Consider the following 21,009-nt stretch of genomic DNA (forward strand, 5'->3'; position numbering starts at 1 on the left):
GTGGAGAAGAGGGACACTTCCAGGGGGATTGTGAGAGTAAAGACACCCCGCGGAGGGCAAGCCCCCGGGCGACTAAGAAGGGAGAGGTGATGGGAAACATAGGAGAGACTCAGTGAGGGAACGGACAGAGATCTCTGGAGGAACATGTTCCCAGAAATCTGCCATGGGACCCCCGCAAGCCCAAGCCCAGATGGATTAGTGGGACCCCGCTCCAGTGTGTCCCTACGGATAGAGGGAATCTTTGCAAGGAGCATCCTTGATACCAGGTCGCAGGTCACCTTATTATACTGGTCGTTCTACAACAAATACCTAAAGCATTTGCCCGTAACCCCGTTTAATGCCCTGGAGATTTGGGGTGTAAGTAATGGTGATTACCCGTACGATGGGTACCTGTCAGTGAGACTGGAATTCTCGGAGGGTAATGTGGAAGTGTCTGAAGCCCTTGAGACGTTGGTGTTGGTTTGTCTGGATCCGGTGGAAACAGTTGACACTGCCCTTCTGGTGGGGACTAACTCCCCTCTGGTGCGACGGCTCCTGGGAGCCTGTAAGGAGAAAGTGGGGGAGAACTTTCTGGAGACCCTCTCGGTACACCCAGTGTTTCGAGCGACGTTCGAAGAAGCGGGTGGTCACAGAAGGCTGGACCCTGAGTTCAAAAGAGGGACGGTGTGGTGTACTCAGGCGAGGCCTAAAGTGATACGGCCAGGGGAGGTGGCGCTAGTGTTGGGGACCCCCAGATTCCCTGGAGTACTGGCAGGAGAGGCCCTGTTAGTAGACGACCCAGAAGACCTTGAAGGGGAGTCCCGGTTCCCAGCTGGGGTGCTGGTGAGACCTGAACTGCAGAGGTCCTGAGTTGTACAGGCATACTGGGTAGGGGTGATTGTAAGGAACACAACAGAGAGGGAGATCATTTAAGCGCGGGATGCCCCTCACGCACTTGTTCCCAGCGACGGTGATGTCTAGCGCCCCCCGTGAGGCCCACTGGAGGAAAATTATTGGAGGAAAGGGGGCGGCTGAATGAGTAGGCCTTTAATTTTGAGGACTCTACTGTGCCGCCGGAGTGTAACGGAAGGCTAGTGGAGAAGATGTTGAAGCTAGGGGATGTCTTTTCTCAGGGCGAGTTTGATGTGGGTTGTTCCAAGAGCATTTGTCACACTATCTGGGTGACAAATGACACCCCGCTTAGAGAAAGGTCGCAGCGGCTGGCCCCGTCTGACGTGGAAGATGTGCTGCAGCACTTGCGCCAGTTGAAGGATGCAGGGATTATCGCGGAGTCCCGGAGCCCCTATGTGTCCCCCATAGTAGTGGCTCGGAAGAAAAATGGGAAGGTACGTATGTGCATGGACTATAGGACCCTGAACCGGCACACTGTCCCTGACCAGTATATGGTCCCGGGGGTTGAAGACGCATTGGCCTGTTTGAGTGGTGCCCAGTGGTTTAGTGTATTGGATTTGCGGAGTGGGTATTACCAGATTCTGATGAGTGGGGCCGATAAAGAGAAGACAGCCTTCATCTGTCCCCTGGGATTCTTTCAGTTTGAACGAATGCCCCAAGGCATATCGGGGGCCCCAGCCACCTTCCAGGGGGTCATGGAGAGGACAGTGGGGGATATGAACTTGCTCGAGGTGTTGGTGTATCTGGATAACCTGATAGTGTTTGGATCTACTTTGGAGGAGCATGAGGAGCGGCTGCTGGCGGTATTAAACCGGCTGAGGGAGGAAGGGTTGAAACTTTCCCTGGGCAAATGCCAGTTCTGCAAGACGTCTATCGGCTATGTCAGACACATAATCTCGCGAGAGGGAGTGGCTACTGATACGGCTAAGATAGACATGGTGACCACCTGGCCGAGACCCCAGGCTGTGAGCGCCCTGCGCTCGTTTTTGGGGTTCTGTGGGTATTATCGGCGATTCGTGAAAGGATACGCTAAAATGAGTCACCCACTGAACCAGCTTTTGTGTGGTTATCCCCCCGTGGGGAAGAAAAGGAAGGGGGACCGAGGGCAGGAGGCAGGATGATATCTGAACCCGTCGGAGCCCTTTGGACCAAGGTGGGATGTTCAATTCGAGGAGGCATTCCAATCGCTGAAAAGGCGCTGACACAGGCCCCGGTGCTAGCTTTGCTGACCCTGGAAGCCGTATGTGCTACATACTGATGCCAGTCATGAGGGTCTGGGGGCTGTCCTGTACCAGGAACAGGGCAATGGATTAAGGCCAGTGGCGTTTGCCAGCCGAAGTTTGTCACCTTCTGAGAGAAACTATCCCACTCACAAGTTGGAGTTTCTGGCGCTGAAATAGGCAGTGGTGGACAAGCTGAGTGACTATCTATACAGGGCCAAGTTTATGGTGAGGACAGACAACAATCCTCTCACTTATATTCTGACCTCGGCGAAACTGGATGCTACAGGGCATCGGTGGTTGGTGGCCTTGTCTGCCTATGAGTTCAGCCTGAAGTATCAGCGAAGGAGCCGGAACATCGATGCAGATGCTTTATCTCATCAGGCGCATGAGGGATTGGGCACGGACGAGGAGTGGGAGAGCATCCCTGCCCCGGGAGTGAAGACCAGGTGTCACTTTGCGAGCAACGCTAAAGCCAGAGACCTAATGGGGGTTGATGATGACGCACTACCCACTGTTTACTGTAATTTGACTGCTCTGAGGAACAGGCAGCTGCCGGAGTTGAGCCCCGAGGAAGTGGGGGCGGCTCAGTATGATGACCCGAGCATTGGCACTATCTGATACACGGCTAAAAAGGGGGATATCGCTCAGGCTGAGAAGGCGAAACACATCTCAGTGCCCTTGTTACTGAAGGCGTGGCCTCAGATGAAGCTAAAGAACCAAATCTTGTACCAGAGTTCACTGCCAAGAAGGCCCACCAGCGCCTTTACTTCCTGAGAAAACTAAAGAAATTTGGCCTGTCCCCTAAAACCCTCACTAATTTTTATAGATGCACCGTAGAAAGCGTTCTTCTAGGGTGCATCACAACCTGGTATGGAAGTTGTCCTGTCCAAGACTGGAAGAAGCTGCAGAAGATTGTGAACACGGTGCAGCACATCACACAAACCAATCTTCCATCCTTGGACTCACTTTACACCGCACGCTGTCGGAGCAGTGCTGCCAGGATCATCAAGGACACCACCCACCCAGCCAACACACTTTTCGTCCCTCTTCCCTCCGGGAGAAGGCTCAGGAGCTTTAAGACTCGTACGGCCAGATTTGGGAACAGCTTCTTTCCAACTGTGATAAGACTGCTGAACAGATCCTGACCCAGATCTGGGCCGTACCCTCCAAATATCCGGACCTGCCTCTTGGTTCTTTTGCACTACCTTACTTTCCATTTTCTATTTTCTATTTATGATTTATAATTTAAATTTTTAATATTTACTGTCGATTGGTACTCCAGGGAGCAGGAAGCGCAGAATCAAATATCGCTGTGATGATTGTACGTTCTAGTATCAATTGTTTGGTGACAATAAAGGATAAAGTATAAGTCCTGTTGGACAAAGCCAGTGAGTTCCTCAACCAAAAGGACATGTGTGGGGAGAAGCTCTGCTGAGCAAAACCTGCCAATAAAATCCCAAATTATCAGAGAGACCTGGCAAAGCTGGCTCTCAACTTGGATAATATATGCAGAATTATTCATTGCTGATTAAGCCAGTAAAATTAATAAATAAAAACTAGAATATTTAAAAATGTAACAATTTTTAAAAATCCAATAAGTTTTAGCAATAAAAACAAAATCTAAAAATACCCTTCAATTCTCACAGCTTTCCCTTTCAATGAAATCAGTGAAGAGATTTCTCTGCATCAGATGCAACTAGACTGCTGAACTCCAGTGTCATAGTCAGAGTCCACACAAAATCATTGTGCTGATCATTCTGGCAAGAATGCAACAATGGAATAGTATTGTATAAAATGTAACAGGCAAGAACTAAAGAAACAAAACATGAAATTTAGGAAGCTGCTGTTCTAGATGAAGGTCAGTGTTATTCTTTCAAGTTATTCTAATCACAGAGGTAGGAATTACACAACACCTGCTTAAGCATGAATGGAAAGTAACAACTCCCTTACCAGCTTGATTAGTGGTGATATTGATGGATGCAAAGCTGGGTGAGTAAGGACTTTGATCGGAGACTCCATTCACAGCTTGGATCTCAAAGGTGTACTGTGTGTGTGCCAACAGATCGCTGATGTAAACATGCGGCTCAGCCAAACCCAGCTGACGTGGAACAAACTGCACGTGATCCCCACATCGAGTACAGCGTCCGTGTCCAGATTTGCAGGTCTTGCAGATCACGTTGTAAACTACATCTTCCCTGCCTCCTGTCTCGTGTGGAGATGTCCATTCCAGGTTCAGGGATGTTTCATTTACACTGGAAATAACAGTCTGCGGTTCAGATGGCGTTGCTTGGAAAAGATAAAGATAAAATTATTCGACTCACATAACACAAATTATAAAAACATGACTGAAAAGCAATAGTACTTGGCATATTTTTCTACTATTTCTATAACATAACGAAATTCCTCTTCAAGATTGCATTCGGTGTATATTCTATGTTAAGAGAATGGTTGAGCGAAAAAGGCAGCCATTTGACTCACTTTGTCTGTGCAGGATACCAGCTTCCTCCCCCATCTCCTGCAAGTTGTTCCTCATCATAAATTTCACCGCATCTCTCCTGAAGGCCATAGGGAAACTGCATCCACCACAGGGCATTCCAGATTTCAGCTACATACTGCTCATGCTCCTCATGTAAACCTTCATTCTTCTCCCTTTTAATTTATACCAGTGACCACTTGTACCTGAACCTTCATCAGAGACCAGTTTCCCTTACTCACACTCCAGACCACTCATCATTTTATACTCCAGCTGATCTCCCCTCAGATTGCTCTTTGGTAGAGAACAATCCCATTCTCTCTAATGTATCCATGTACCTGCAGTCCCTCATTCCAGGAACCATCTTTATAAATTTCCTCTCGATCCTCTCCAATACCTTTGCATTCTGCTGTTCACAAAGTGACCACAATATTAGTGCTGGATATTGCAGCTGAAGCCAGATCAGTGTCTTCTGAAGGTTTTGCATTCTACTGATAATGAATAGAGTGTGCTTCCTCGTATGCTCTGTGCACCCACACACCAGCTCAATCATACAGCATCTCTTTTAAAATATTATCTTTTATGATGTAGACACAAGAGGGTGCAGATGCTGAAATCTGGAGCAACACACAAAATGCTGGAGAAACTCACCATGAAAGGCAGCACCTGTGGAGGGAAATGGATAGTTGATGTTTCAATTTGCCTATCATCACAATGGGTCAACAGCAAATACCACCATTGGCTCACACTCAGCTCTGGAACATCTGGACAGAGAAGATGCATTTGTTGACTACAGCTCAACACTATCATCCCCAGATCTACTCACCAAGTACCTAGACCTGGGCCTCAATACTCCCTCCTGCAACTGGATCCTCGATTTCTTCACTTGTAGACCCCAGTCAGAATGGATTGGCAACAATGTCTCCTCCACAATAACCTTCAGCACAAGTACCCCACAGGGCTGGGGGCTTAGCCCCTTGCTCTCCTCACTTTATACTTACATCTTTGTGGCATGTCTTCTAAACCTTTGACAGACTTCTATAGATGCACAGTGCAGAGGATCCTGACTGTTGCATCAATGTCCAAAAACTGAAAAGAGCCCATCACAGGAAAAGCCCTCTCAACCATTGAGCATATCTACCTGAGTGCTGCCACAGGAAAACAACATCCATCTTCAAAACCCCCACCATCCAGCCCATGCTCTCTTCTTGCTTTTGCCATCAAGAAAGTGGTATAGAAGCCTTAGGTCCTACATCATCAGGTTCAGGAACAGTTCAACCCTTTAACCATCCAGCCAGTGTGATAACCTCACTCACTTCAACTCTAAATTGATTCCAAAACCCATGAACTCACCTTAAGGACTCTAAAACTCATGTTCTCATTATTTATTTATTATTTGCCCAGTTTTTCTTCTTTTTGCACATTGGGTGTTCATCTGTCTTAGCTTGTGTGTTGCTTTTCGTTGATTATATTGTGTTTCTCAGTTCTACTGTGAATGCTGTGGAAATGTACTTTACTTGTACAGGTAGTAACAAAATGGAACCTGTATTGTACCAGAATGCTAGGCTAATTGTGTTCATGCAAACATTATACCGATGGACCTTGAGTATATGACAAACTGCAGAAAGACAAGTGGATCCGTTACTGTTAGAATGCCAAGTATACTGATAAGCAGATGAACAGAATATACCCTGTCCTTGAATTGGCGTAAGTAGCCAACACTTGTGAATAAAGGACTGATGATGCTGTCTCTTTTTACAAAGCTATCACCAGCTCTCGCAAACTGCTAGTCTTCCCTTGCTGTAAGTAAAATAAATTTGCTTATGATTTATCCACTCTGAGTTAATTGTTGTTTGTCATAAGAAATAGTGAAAAGGTGCTTGACTATGCCTGCAAGATGGTATATTGTGACATATAAGTAGTTTTATAAAAAATTTACCTTGAACTTTGATGTTTTGGGTCAGACCCTTCACCTGGACTGAAAGAAAGAGGGTGATAACCAATATAAAGAAGAGAGGGAAAGGGGTGGAGCAAGAGCTGGCAGGTGATAGGTGGATTCAGGTGAAAGTAGTGACAGGTATGATGTTAGAAAGTGGTAAGTGATAAGTGGAAGTGACAAATGGCTACAGATGCTGGAATTTGATAGAAGTTGGTTGAGCATGGAATACAGATGGGGAGGTGAGCCAGTGGCAGGACTGCGTGGATGGTGGTAGACGAGGTGGTAAATGCAGGTTCTTTTTTAACATTTAAGAATAAATTGGACAGATATATGGATGGGAGGTGTATGGAGGGATATGGTCCATGTGCGAGTCAGTGGGACTAGGCAGAAAATAGTTTGGCACAGCCAAGAAGGGCCAAAAGGCCTGTTCCTGTGCTGTAGTTTTTCTATGGTTTTCTATGAAGAGGGTGGAGGGGAAAGAGATAGGGTGATGGGGCCCAGCTGGATCAGGAAATGATAAAGAACAGAAAAACAGATAAAGTACAGAGGGGGAGCAGTTACCGGAAGTTTGAAAGTTTGATGTTCAAGCTGCTAGGTTGGAGAATATGCAGGTATGAGGTGTTGTTCCTCTAAGTTTGGTTTGGCTGGGACCTGGCTGACAAGGAATAAGACCAATTGATTCTTATGTGAAGGAGTTCCTCAGCTGGAAGGACTGTGAAGGGGGGAGGGAGCAAGCGTAGGGGTAGGTGTAACAGTTAGTGCAGTTACAGGGTAAGCGCCTGGGGAGGGAGGGAGGCATATAAGTGATGGAGGAGGAAATTGGTGGGGAGAGGGATCACTGGACAGCAGACTCAAGGGGCCAGGGGCAATACTTCAGTTTTTATTTTGTATATTGATCCGTGGATGGCACTAAATGTGTTCCAGGTTTGAATGCAGATATATTTCACCACTGAATACAGGTGTTTCTGACAGCTCGATGGCAGGTTAGCACAACAGTTTTCAATATAAGCGACCCAGGTTCAATTCCTGCCACTGTCTGTAAGGAGTTTGCATGTGCTCCCTGTGACCGTGCGGGTTTCCTCCGGGTGCTCCAGTGTCCTCCGGGTGCTCCAGTTTCCTCCCATGCTCCAGTTTCCTCCGGGTGCTCCAGTTTCCTCCAGGTGCTCCAGTTTCCCCTGGGTGCTCTGGTTTCCTCCGGGTGCTCCAGTTTCCTCCAGGTACTCCGGTTTCCTCCGGGTGCTCCAGTTTCCTCCGGGTGATCCGGTTTCCCCCAGGCGCTCTGGTTTCCTCCAGGTGATCTGGTTTCTTCTGGGTGCTCTGGTTTCCTCCCACGCTCCAGTTTCCTCCGGGTGCTTCAGTTTCCTCCCACGCTCCAAAAGACATTCTGGTTGGTAGCAACACACATCAAAGTCTATGCACGGCCTCCTCTACTGTAAAGATGAAGCCACACTCAGGTTGGAGGAACAACACCTTATATTCCATCTGGGTAGCCTCCAACCTGATGGCATGAACATTGACTTCTCTAACTTCTGATAATGCCCCACCTCCCCCTCGTACCCCATCCATTATTTATTTATATACACACATTCTTTCTCTCTGTCTCCTTTTTCCCCCTCTGTCCCTCTGACTATACCCCTTGTCCATCCTCTGAGTTTTTCCCCCCCTCCCCCTTTTCTTTCTCCCTGGGCCTCCTGTCCCATGATCCCCTCATATCCCTTTTGCTATCACCTGTCCAGCTCTTGGCTCCATCCCTCCCCCTCCTGTCTTCTCCTATCATTTTGGATCTCCCCCTCCCCCTCCCACTTTCAAATCTCTTACTAGCTCTTCTTTCAGTTAGTCCTGACGAAGGGTCTCGGCCCGAAACGTCGACTGTACCGCTTCCTAGAGATGCTGCCTGGCCAGCTGCGTTCACCAGCAACTTTGATGTGTGTTGCTTGAATTTCCAGCATCTGCAGAATTCCTCATGCTCTGGTAGGTAGGTTCATTGGTCACTGTGAATTGTCCCATGCTTAGGCGAAGATTAAATTGGGCAATTGCTTGGCAGCGTGGCTTGAAGGGCCAATTCCACGTTGTATGTCAATAAATAAGATAAATAAATAATCACTGGCTCGTTTGATCTTGAATAACAAATCTAGCTGCAGGGTTAGGGACAGATCTTGAGGCATTTAAACATGAGACACATTAATTTCTGGAAGATTAGGGATAGGGCATACAGCAGAGAAGAGGAATTGAGCCCTGAGTCAAAACTGTACTGAATGACCACACTGTATTAAGGGACCAAGGGACCTAATTTTGTATGCTCTCACGAATGTGTTTTTTTAATGATTAGAATCAATGCCTCCTTTCTCTCCTTCCTGCTTTCCCCCTCCTCTTTCCCTCCATTCTCTCTCATATCCCTCTTTATTGTCCCTCCTTTACACCACGTTGGCCCTTTTAATCTCTATTCCTCATTCCTTCCCTATCCACTGTAGTTACTCTCCTTTCCCTCTCCATTCCTATCCTATTCCTGAGTTATGATATCACAGACTGTAATAACAACGAGTTTTCAGAAATACTATTAAACTCAAAGAGGAACCAATTTTGGAAAAAATAAACCTCTTTCCATGTACCCTCCTCACAGTAATCAGACAACAACGTCTCATAGGAACATAGGCTGTTAGTTTCATCACAGGATATCACTTTTGTTGATTTGGAAATCACTTCCATTCATATTTGACAGTTTCCCACATTGCAATATTGTAGATCACTATTTTCATTAACCTGGTAACTACAGCTGGGCTTTATTGGTGGCCACAGGTATCTTTGACTGCTGATGCCAGAGGTATTTGGATACTAACCACATTTGTCTATAGAGTGAGCTTGGGTAGGTTTGCCTGAACAGTTAATTAAAAGTCTTGTTTTAATACAGCTCATGGGCTGTGTGTTAATCAAAGCTAGTCTCTGTGTGTCTCTGAGTTCAGTCCAAATCTTCCAGACTGACAGGACTGTATCAGCTCTACCCCAGTATTCCCCCCCACCCCCCCCCACCATATCTGAAACTGTTTGTCTACAATGTTTGTGTCTCTTGAGTTTACCTGGGTCTACTCCTCGTTTACACAATAGGAGATTGTTACAGTGAACTTACTGGTACAGGGCATGTTGTGTGGATCGGAGTCTGAACGATAGTACCCATTCCGGCAGATGCAATTTGTGGCCCCTTCACTGGTGGTCCGGCTGTTGATTGGACAGTTCAGACAGAGATTGTCTCCTTGCAGAGGCTTAAATGATCCCAATGGACAGGCTGAAAAACAGGGAAAATGTTAGAAAGGAACAGGAAGTGTGGGAAGTGGGATTAAAGGGAAAGACAAAGCAGAGGAAATAAATTGGAATGGAGGAACAGTGGAGGGAAGAAAGAATGAGGAATAGCAATGAAAATGCAAAGGTAGGAGAATGGAGGGAGAGTGGAGAAACAAGAGAGAATGGAGGGAAAGAGGAAAGGGAAAGGAAGAGAGAGATAAAGGAAGGCTAAAAGTGGATGAACAAAGGGAGTACTGTGGGGGGAAGGGGGAGGAAGATGAAAAGGGGTGAGGGCAAAGGGGGAGGAGGAAAGGACTAAAACAGAAAAGGAGACAAGTAGAAAGTGGGTAATAAAGGGGAAAGGAGGTACGGAGACATATTATAGGCTCAGCCAGCGTCATCATGGGCACAGGATAGTAAACATGATTCTAATTCTTTAACTTCTAGACCATCTGTATGCCATTCCATTAAATGTTTGAAACCTCCACATTCTGGTGCCTGTCCCTGAAGTACAACCCACTGACATGCCACTACTTGGCTGCTTACAAACTCTAGAAGATTGGGCCCAGCAAAACTGGACATTCCAGGGTGCTTTGTCAAGTCAGTTTAGAGAGGATATTAAAATTGAATTGCTGCAAAGATTTATGACTTATTTTAACATCAGACTTCCTGTATCCAGATGTTTTATATTAAGGAACAAAACAAAAAAAGTCACGATTATAAGGATCAGGCACTGTTGATGTCTGAATAAATTCTCTCAGGTTGTCAGATTCACATGTTCCCAAGCAGTCCCAGGTGCTGTGATCATTACTCACGTATTCCGATATAACAGGTCATTAGCGAGCGGATAAATTCTCACTGATGGGAATACCCTGACTTTGCACAGTACCCTTGTATGTGCACCTTCAAATTAATCCATGCTCCCTGCATCTTGATTATTTTGATTTAAATGCTAATCCCACAATTTTTGTCCACTGTAACCCTCTCCATTACCCAAACTTCAATAAATTGAGGGATAGTCTGATTTGCTCACAAAGAAGCCGAAATCTGTTCGTTCCAACACAATCTTGAGACCCTAAATCAAAGTTAAGATAACCCTCCACAATAGTGGAGATTGTGTCTCTTACCTCAATTCGTCCTGATCTATTGTCATTCCCCGAAAATGTGAACTCTGCTAATGTATGAATAGGAATCACAAGCATTCACCAGAAATCTCTTTCATGTTTTACTGACACTAGAAGAGGGCTACATAGAGGCTAACACTGTCTCTCAGGGATCAGAATCTTCTATTGGAAGTGCCCCTACCAGCATCACTGGGCTCCCCTAGTCTCATTTCCCTCCATAGATGCTGCCTGACCTGCTGAGTTCCGCCAGCATTTTGTGTGTGTGTGTGTTTTTTCGACACTTGCAGCACGGTTACTGGCCCTTTCAGTCCAGCTAGTCTGCACCACGCAATTACACCCATGTGACTAATTACCCTACTAAGCCATACATTTTTCAAATGCGCAAAGAGACCAGAGCACCCAGAGGAAACCCACGCGGCCATGGGGAGAACGTACAAACTCCTTACGGGCAGTGGCGGGAAGTAGTGCTGCTCAGGAGTTCCAGCTTCTCTTGTGTCTACAAAGCCCAATCTGCCAGTTTGGGTGTTGATCCATTGTACAATTGTGCAGCTTCAGCTCCAAAGCCAACCTCTTAAGAGACACAAGTAACTACTGGAGAGTGCTGCTTACGTACAGTGACGGGAGAGGGAATCTAACCTTCCCCAATCTCTTTGACCTCCTGCTATCAGGCGAAAGACCCAGAACTGTCAGGCTGGGTAACAACATTTTGCCCCAAGCTGCCCAAGTGCTCTGCTCCCCCCCACAACTCCCAGTCTGCAGCACACTCTCCCCCTGCACTGGCCACTTTTCATCTTTTATTGCTGCTGTTTCACATATTTATACAACTTAGTTTATTATAATATTGCCAGTGACATAAAACTGAAAATGCACCTCACACTTTCTGTAAGCCCGTCTATCTTCACATCATGCTATTTACCAATAGTTCTCAATATTTCCAACAAATTCCCCTTTTCTTTTTCTGTCTAGACCGCTCAGTATTTTAAGCATCACCATCTTATCTCCTCTCCACATTCTCTGCTTGAAAGAGAACAATGAGAGTTTCCCCATCTGATCAAAGCACAGGTGGAGAGAATTAATTGCCACAGATTGTTGTCGAAACATAGAAACATAGAAAATAGGTGCAGGAGTAGGCCATTCGGCCCTTCAAGCCTGCACCGCCATTCAGTATGATCATGGATGATCATCCAACTCAGAACCCTGCACCAGCCTTCCCTCCATACCCCCTGATCCCTTTAGCCACAAGGGCCATATCTAACTCCTTCTTAAATATAGCCAATGAACTGGCCTCAACTGTTTCCTGTGGCAGAGAATTCCACAGATTCACCACTCTCTGTGTGAAGAAGTTTTTCCTAATCTCAGTCCTAAAAGGCTTCCCCTTTATCCTCAAACTGTGACCCCTCGTTCTGGACTTCCCCAACATCGGGAACAATCTTCCTGCATCTAGCCTGACCAATCCCTTTAGGATTTTATACGTTTCAATCAGATCCCCCCTCAATCTTCTAAATTCCAACGAGTATAAGCCTAGTTCATCCAGCCTTTCATCATATGAAAGTCCTGCCATCCCAGGAATCAATCTGGTGAACCTTCTTTGTACTCCCTCTATGGCACGGATGTCTTTCCTCAGATTAGGGGACCAAAACTGCACACAATACTCCAGGTGTGGTCTCACCAAGGCCTTGTACAACTACAGTAGTACCTCCCTGCTCCTGTACTCAAATCCTCTTGCTGTAAATGCCAGCATACCATTCGCCTTTTTCACCGCCTGCTGTACCTGCATGCCCACTTTCAATGACTGGTGTATAATGACATCCAGGTCTCATTGCACCTCCCCTTTTCCTAATCGGCCACCATTCAGATAATAATCTGTTTTCCTCTTTTTGCCACCAAAGTGGATAACTTCACATTTATCCACATTAAATTGCATCTGCCATGAATTTGCCCACTCACCTAACCTATCCAAGTCACCCTGCATCCTCTTAGCATCCTCCTCACAGCTAACACTGCCGCCCAGCTTCGTGTCATCCGCAAACTTGGAGATGCTGCATTTAATTCCCTCATCCAAGTCATTAATATATATTGTAAACAACTGGGGTCCTAGCACTGAGCCTTGTGGTACCCCACTAGTCACTGCCTGCCATTCTGAAAAGGTCCCATTTATTCCCACTCTTTGCTTCCTGTCTGCCAACCAATTCTCTATCCACATCAATACCTTACCCCCAATACCGTGTGCTTTAAGTTTGCACACTAATCTCCTGTGTGGGACCTTGTCAAAAGCCTTTTGAAAATCCAAATATACCACATCCACTGGTTCTCCCCTATCCACTCTACTAGTTACATCCTCAAAAAATTCTATGAGATTCGTCAGACATGATTTTCCTTTCACAAATCCATGCTGACTTTGTCCGATCATTTCACCGCTTTCCAAATGTGCTGTTATCACATCTTTGGTAACTGACTCTAGCAGTTTCCCCACCACCAATGTTAGGCTAACCGGTCTATAATTCCCTGGTTTCTCTCTCCCTCCTTTTTTAAAAAGTGGGGTTACATTAGCCACCCTCCAATCCTCAGGAGCTAGTCCAGAATCTAAAGAGTTGTAAAAAATTATCACTAATGCATCCACTATTTCTTGGGCTACTTCCTTAAGCACTCTGGGATGCAGACCATCTGGCCCTGGGGATTTATCTGCCTTCAATCCCTTCAATTTACCTAACACCACTTCCCTACTAACATGTATTTCCCTCAGTTCCTCCATCTCACTGGACTCTCTGTTCCCTACTATTTCTGGAAGATTATTTATGTCCTCCTTAGTGAAGACAGAACCAAAGTAATTATTCAATTGGTCTGCCATGTCCTTGCTCCCCATAATCAATTCACCTGTTTCTGTCTGTAGGGGACCTACATTTGTCTTAACCAATTTTTTCTTTTCACATATCTGTAAAAGCTTTTACAGTCAGTTTTTACGTTCCCTGCCAGTTTTCTCTCATAATCTTTTTTCCCCTTCCGAATTAAGCCCTTTGTCCTCCTCTGCTGAACTCTAAATTTCTCCCAGTCCTCAGGTGAGCCACTTTTTCTGGCTAATTTGTATGCTTCTTCTTTGGAATTGATACTCTCCCTAATTTCCCTTGTCAGCCACGGGTGCACTACCTTCCTTGATTTATTCTTTTGCCAAACTGGGATGAACAATTGTTGTAGTTCAACCATGCGATCTTTAAATGCTTGCCATTGCATATCCACCATCAACCCTTTAAGTGTCATTTGCCAGTCTATCTTAGCTAATTCACGTCTCATACTTTCAAAGTTACCCTTCTTTAAGTTCAGAACCTTTGTTTCTGAATTAACTATGTCACTCTCCATCTTAATGAAGAATTCCACCATATTGTGGTCACTCTTACCCAAGGGGCCTCTCAAGACAAGATTGCTAATTAACCCTTCCTCATTGCTCAATACCCAGTCTAGAATAGCCTGCTCTCTAGTTGGTTCCTCGACATGTTGGTTCAAAAAACCATCCCCCATACATTCCAAGAAATCCCCTTCCTCAGCACCTTTACCTATGGAGGCCAAGTCATTAGATAGGCTTAATAGTGGGGGTTGATAGGTTCCTGATTAGTAAGGGTGTCAAAGGCTTTGGGAGAAGACAGGAGAATGACACTGAGAAGGATAATAAATCAGCTGTGATGGAATGGCATTGTAGGCTTGATGGGCCAAAATGCCTAATTCTGCTCTTTTGCCTTATTTCTGGACATTAAGTTAGTCAAGGGACACGGGGATAGTGCTGGAGAAGGCACTGAGGCAGATAATCAGCTACAATCTTGATGAATGGCACAGCATACTAAAAGAACTGGACAGCTTACTCTCCTATTTCTTTAATCTTTGTGTCCAGATTTTCTAAACAGCGGCATTCCCTCATCTCTGAACCATTCAATGGTATCATTTTACTCACTTTCTGTCTCTACTCTGCTTAGTGAGTCCAGAGGCAGACCATCAGCAAGTAAAAGCAAGGCAAGCTTTTAGTGGAGTGGCTGCGTTTGAGTTGCAGGTGAAGAGTGTGAGGATAAATGCTGAGGTTTTGGTTCGGAAGGCTTCAGTGAGAGGAGGATAAGCAGGTATGTGTTGGTAAGGTTTCCCTCAGAGTTATTACTGGAGTATTTGGGATGGCAGTCAGGACAGCGGCATACTCCTCCTGCAGGATGTCCGAGGTGACTTCACCTGAAGGAAGTGTGTTCAGCTGCAACTCTTGACTGACCACGTGAAGGAACTGAAGCTGCTGTTGGACATACCTGGGATTATCTAAGAAAGTGAGAGCGTCACAGATAAGAACGTTAGTGAGGTGGTCACGTCTAAGATATAGGTATCAGGTAGTTACATAGGTCTCCACCAGGAGAGGCAGAGGGGGCAGACAGACTGAAGGATTCCCCTGCGGCTGTTCCCCTCAATAATGAGTATATCCCTTCGGGTGCTGCTGAAGGGGATGAACTATGTTGGGGCAGCAGCAGAGTCATGTCAGTAGCACTGATATTGGCTCTCAGGCTCAGTGGGAAAGGATGAAGTCAGGAAGAGCAATCATGATATAAGACGCTAACTAGGGACAGGCAGAGTATTCGGTGGCTGTGAAAGAGAAATTAGGATGATGTATTGCCTCTCTGGTGCCAGCACTGAGGATGGCTCAGAGTGGCTACAGGACATTTTCAAGCAGGAGGCGAGCAGCCAGAGGTTGTGGTGCACATGGGTACCATCAACATGGATAAAAGGGGAGCAGGTCCCTGTTTGGTGATTAGAGGGAATTAGGAAAGGATGAAAGTAGAATCACAAAGATTTTCATCTCCCGATTACTCCCAGTGGACAAAAATAGAAAGATAGAATAGTTGAATGCATGTCTGAGGAATTGGTGCAGGGTGCAAGATCTAAATTAAAGGATCATTGGAACCTCTTCTAGGATAGATGTGACCTGTATCAGGTGACATCTTTACGGGCTTGTTTCATTAAGAAGTAAGGACAAGGGTGGCAAGGTAAGAGATTTTTGGATTATGAAAGGTGGTGAAATTAATCAAGAAGATAAAGGAAGCATATGTAATATGTAATATTTAGAAAGCCGATAGCAAACAAGGCATTTTACAGTTATAGAACATAGAACATAGAATTATACAGCACAGTACAGGCCCTTCGGCCCACAACAGTCCAGCTCTTGGCTCCATCCCTCCCCCTCCTGTCTTCTCCTATCATTTTGGATCTCCCCCTCCCCCTCCAACTTTCAAATCCCTTACTCACTCTTCCTTCAGTTAGTCCTGACAATTGGTCTCGGCCTGAAACGTCGACTGCACCTCTTCCTAGAGATGCTGCCTGGCCTGCTGCGTTCACCAGCAACTCTTATGTGTGTTGCTTGAATTTCCAGCATCTGCAGAATTCCTGTTGTTTGTCTCCAATCTGAATGTACTCCCTCCACCACGACCCTCTGCATTCTGCAGGCAAGCCAATTCTGAATCCACCTGGCCAAACTTCCTTGGATCCCATGCCTTCTGACTTTCTGAATAAGCCCTACCGTGTGGAACCTTGTCAAATGCCTTAGTAAAATCCATGTAGATCACATCCACTGCACTACCCTCATCTATATGCCTGATGCCTGGTCACCTCCTCAAAGAACTCCATCAGGCTTGCTAGACACGATCTGCCCTTCACAAAGCAATGCTGACTGTCCCTGATCAGACCATGATTCTCTAAATGCCCATAGATCCTATCTCTAAGAATCTTTTCCAACAGCTTTCCCACCACAGACGTAAGGCTCACTGGACTATCCCTACTACCTTTTTTGAACAAAGGGACAACATTCACCTCCCTCCAATCCTCCGGTACCATTCCCGTGGACAGCAAGGACATTAAGATCCTAGTCAGAGGCTCAGCAATCTCTTCCCTCTTAAATTCCATTTAAGATCTCACCCTTCTCTTTTGGGTCCATGCATAGATGGTCAAGATGACCAATTTTGTCCCTTGCTATCTTTTTGCTTGTAATATATCTGTAGAAGCCCCTGGGATTCTCCTTCAGCTTGTCTGCTAGAGCGACCTCATGCATTCTTTTAGTCCTCCTGATTTCTCTCTTAAGTATTTTCTTCCATTTCTTATACTCCTCAGGTACCACATTTGTTCTTTTCTGCCTATACCTGCTATGCTTCTCCTTCTTTTTCTTAACCAGAGCCTCAGTATTCCTTGAAATCCTAGGTTCCCTAAACCTGTTAGCCTTGCAAATTCTATACTCTCAAAATATCACTTCTGAAGGCATCTCACTCACCAAGCATGCCTTTGCCAGAAAACATCCCATCTCATTCCATACATGCAATAGGAGATCCAGTATCGCATGTAATCTATTTGGGACATCTATACGTATATTGATTCAGGAAACTTTTCTGAACACATTTGACAAACACTTTTCCTTCCAGCCCTTTTACAGCATGAGAGTTCCAGTCACTATCTTATTTTTCTTGCAACTGTCTGCTATCTCTCTGCGATTTGCTTTGCTAAACTCTGCTCACCTGGTCATCCTTTTCTTATTCCTCAGTTCCACCCATACAGCCTCCAGTCTGTTCTGTAACATTTTCCCTGACTAGGAATACGATCCTTCCACCTTTAGTCCATTCCATTTAATCATGTCTGAAATATCAAAATCCCAGAATATTGAGCTGCCAGTCCTCCTGCTCCTGAAACCAAGTGTGAGAAGATGTATCTCAGGTTCGCCTATTGAGTACGTAAGGCAGCTAATCATGGCGGTCTGCTGTTTTGAGCAGTGGCCAGTCAGTAATCGGGATTGATTGGCAAGAACAAATTAAAATTAGTTAGGGGCAAGTGGAGCGGCCATCACTGGAGTGGACAGTGTTAGAGTTGGGATTTTGAGGCTTTAGCTCTTTGAGGCTTCAGTCAGAGAAAGCAAAAAGCTCTAGGTAGATTTTTTTCCCCCACAGTTTATTTCTGTATAGGCTGATCCAAACTCCGAGCTCGTCTGCCTCACCCATAATACTTATTGCATTGCTCTCTGGTTTCCATCTCCCTGAAACTATAGTTTCAACTTCCTAGAGCAGCACCAGAAAACCTTCCCACAAGAATATTAGCCCCTCTGCTGTTCAGGTGCAATCATCCTCTCTGTACAGGTTTTACCTTCCCTGTGTATGGGGTCTTTCTTTTGTTACATTTAAAATGGCGACCTTGTGATGTTAATCTGGGGAATGCCGCTTTGTTGTGCTTTAACGTTGAAGAGAGTTTGCGCTAGCAGTTTGTTTTACTTTAAATTGAGATAGCAGCCTTTTATTAGCCAATGGGTGGTTATGTATTGTTTTGTTTTCGGATACCATGCTGTATGATATGACTTTTGACGGGGAGTCGGAGGAGAGATGGGGAGTCGGAGGAGAGACGGGGAGTCAGGGGAGAGACAGGGAGTCGGGGGAGAGACGAGGAGGACGGTGGAGAGACGAGGAGGGTGGTGGAGAGACGGGGAGTTGGAGGAGAGACGCGGAGGACCGTGGAGAGACGGGGAGTCGGAGGAGAGATGGGAAGTCGGAGGAGAGATGGGGAGGAGTCGGAGGAGAGACGGGGTGTCGGGGGAGAGACGGAGAGTCGGGGGAGAGACGAGGAGGACGGTGGAGAGACGGGGAGTTGGAGGAGAGACGACGAGGATGGTGGAGAGACGGGGAGGACGGTGGAGAGACAAGGAGTCGGAGGAGAGACGCGGAGGACGGTGGAGAGACGGGGAGTCGGAGGAGAGACGGGGAGGACTGTGGAGAGACGGGGAGTCGGGGGAGAGATGAGGAGTTGGGGGAGAGACGGGGAGACGGAGGAGAGACGAGGAGACGAAGGGGAGACGGGGAGTTGGAAGAGAGACAGGGAGTCGAGGGAGAGACGGGGAGTCGAAGGAAGGACGGGGAGGACGGTGGAGAGACGGAGAGTGGGAGGAGAGACGACGAGGATGGTGGAGAGACGGGGAGGACGGTGGAGAGACAAGGAGTCGGAGGAGAGACGCGGAGGACGGTGGAGAGACGGGGAGTCGGAGGAGAGACGGGGAGGACTGTGGAGAGACGGGGAGTCGGGGGAGAGATGGGGAGTTGGAGGAGAGATGAGGAGTTGGGGGAGAGACGGGGAGACGGAGGAGAGACGAGGAGACGAAGGGGAGACGGGGAGTTGGAAGAGAGACAGGGAGTCGAGGGAGAGAAGGGGAGTCGGAGGAAGGACGGGGAGGACGGTGGAGAGACGGAGAGTGGGAGGAGAGATGAGGAGGATGGTGGAGAGACGGGGAGTCGGGGGAGAGACGGGGAGGACGGTGGAGAGACGGGGAGGATGGAGGAGAGACGGGGAGGACGGTGGAGAGACGAGGAGTCGGAGGAGAGACGGGGAGTCGGAGGAGAGACGAGGAGGACTGTGGAGAGACAGGGAGTCGGGGGAGAGACAAGGAGGACCGTGGAGAGACAGGGAGTCGGAGGAGAGACGAGGAGGACCGTGGAGAGACGAGGAGGAGTCAGAGGAGAGACGGGGAGTCGGAGGAGAGACGGGGAGGACGGTGGAGAGATGGGGATTCGGAGGAGAGACGGGGAGACGGAGGGGAGACGGGGAGTCGGAGGAGGGACGGGGAGTCGGAGGAGAGATGGGGAGACGGAGGAGAGACGGGGAGTCGGAGGAGAGACTGGGAGGACGGTGGAGAGACGGGGAGTCGGCGGAGAGACGGGGAGTCGGTGGAGAGACGGGGAGGACCGCGGACGTGCGGAGAGGCTTCGGTCGATCACTCAGGGTGGTCCCGAGCCGTGAGTCGACAGGATCTGGGTGGTCGTTGGGAATCGATTGAGCTCCAACGATAGCGCGCGAAGAACTTGGACTTTGATTAGAGTTGGCGCCTTTTTTTTTCATTACTTTCCTCTCTGTATCAAATGTATATTAACGTCATAGAATTAGTAATATCTATAAAGTGTATTTGTTAAAATTTACTGGGTGTGCTGGCTGATGATTGATGTTTGTGATTGATTCGGGCAGCGACCAACCCTGTGCGGAGCGTTGAGGCGGGTGCTGGGCTGGATTTCCTCGAGACATACACGAGCCAATATAACAGAAGAATAAAAGGATGACAGGAGTGAAGGTGGGACCGATTAGAGATAAAGGTGGGAAGATGTGCCTGGAGGCTGTGGAAATGAGCGAGGTCCTCAATGAATACTTCTCTTCGGTATTCACCAACGAGAGGGAACTTGATGATGGTGAGGACAATATGAGTGAGGTTGATGTTCTGGAGCATGTTGATATTAAGGGAGAGGAGATGTTGGATTTGTTAAAATACATTAGGACAGATAAGTCCCCGGGGCCTGACGGAATATTCCCCAGGCTGTTCCACGAGGCAAGAGAAGAGATTGCTGAGCCTCTGGCTAGGATCTTAATGTCCTCGTTGTCCATGGGAATGGTACTGGAGGACTGGAGAGAGCAAATGTTGTCCCCTTGTTCAAAAAAGGTAGTAGGGATAGTCCAGGTAATTATAGACCAGTGAGCCTTACGCCTATGGTGGGAAAGCTGTTGGAAAAGATTCTTAGAGATAGGATCTATAGGCATTGAGAGAATCATGGTCTGATCAGGGACAGTCAGCGTGGCTTTGTGAAGGGCAGATTGTGTCTAACAAGCCTGATAGAGTTCTTTGAGGAGGTGAACAGGCATCAGGCATATAGATGAGGGTAGTGCAGTGGATGTGATCTACATGGATTTTAGTAAGGCATTTGACAAGGTTCCACAGGGTAGGCTTATTCAGAAAGTTGGAAGGCATGAGATCCAGGGAAGTTTGGCCAGGTGGATTCAGAATTGGCTTGCCTGCAGAAAGCAGACGGTCGTGGTGGAGGGAGTACTTTCAGATTGGAGGGTTGTGACTAGTGATGTCCCACAAGGATTGGTTCTGGGACCTCCACTTTTCATAGTTTTTATTAATGACCTGGATGTGGGGGTAGAAGGGTGGGTTGCCAGGTTTGCAGATGACACAAAGGTTGGTGGTGTTGTGGATAGTGTACAGGATTGTCGAAGATTGCAAAGAGACATTAATAGGATGCAGAAGTGGGCTGAGAAGTGGCAGATGGAGTTCAA

At 47.0% G+C, this 21,009-nt stretch overlaps 1 protein-coding gene across 1 annotated transcript in view; it reads right to left on the reverse strand.

Annotated features, from left to right (window-relative positions):
- Window positions 1–21,009, reverse strand: part of LOC134338011 (ephrin type-B receptor 2) — a 532,321-nt gene that overhangs the window by 201,972 nt on the left and 309,340 nt on the right. The window contains exons 4-5 of the mRNA XM_063033507.1: window positions 9,651–9,806; window positions 4,065–4,400 (exon numbers count right to left, since the gene is read on the reverse strand). Of these exons, the coding sequence (XP_062889577.1) occupies window positions 4,065–4,400; window positions 9,651–9,806 (492 nt within the window). The remainder of the gene's footprint in view (window positions 1–4,064; window positions 4,401–9,650; window positions 9,807–21,009) is intronic.

The sequence above is a fragment of the Mobula hypostoma genome, chromosome 25, assembly GCF_963921235.1.
Source record: "Mobula hypostoma chromosome 25, sMobHyp1.1, whole genome shotgun sequence".
Classification (NCBI taxonomy): Eukaryota; Metazoa; Chordata; class Chondrichthyes; order Myliobatiformes; family Myliobatidae; genus Mobula; species Mobula hypostoma.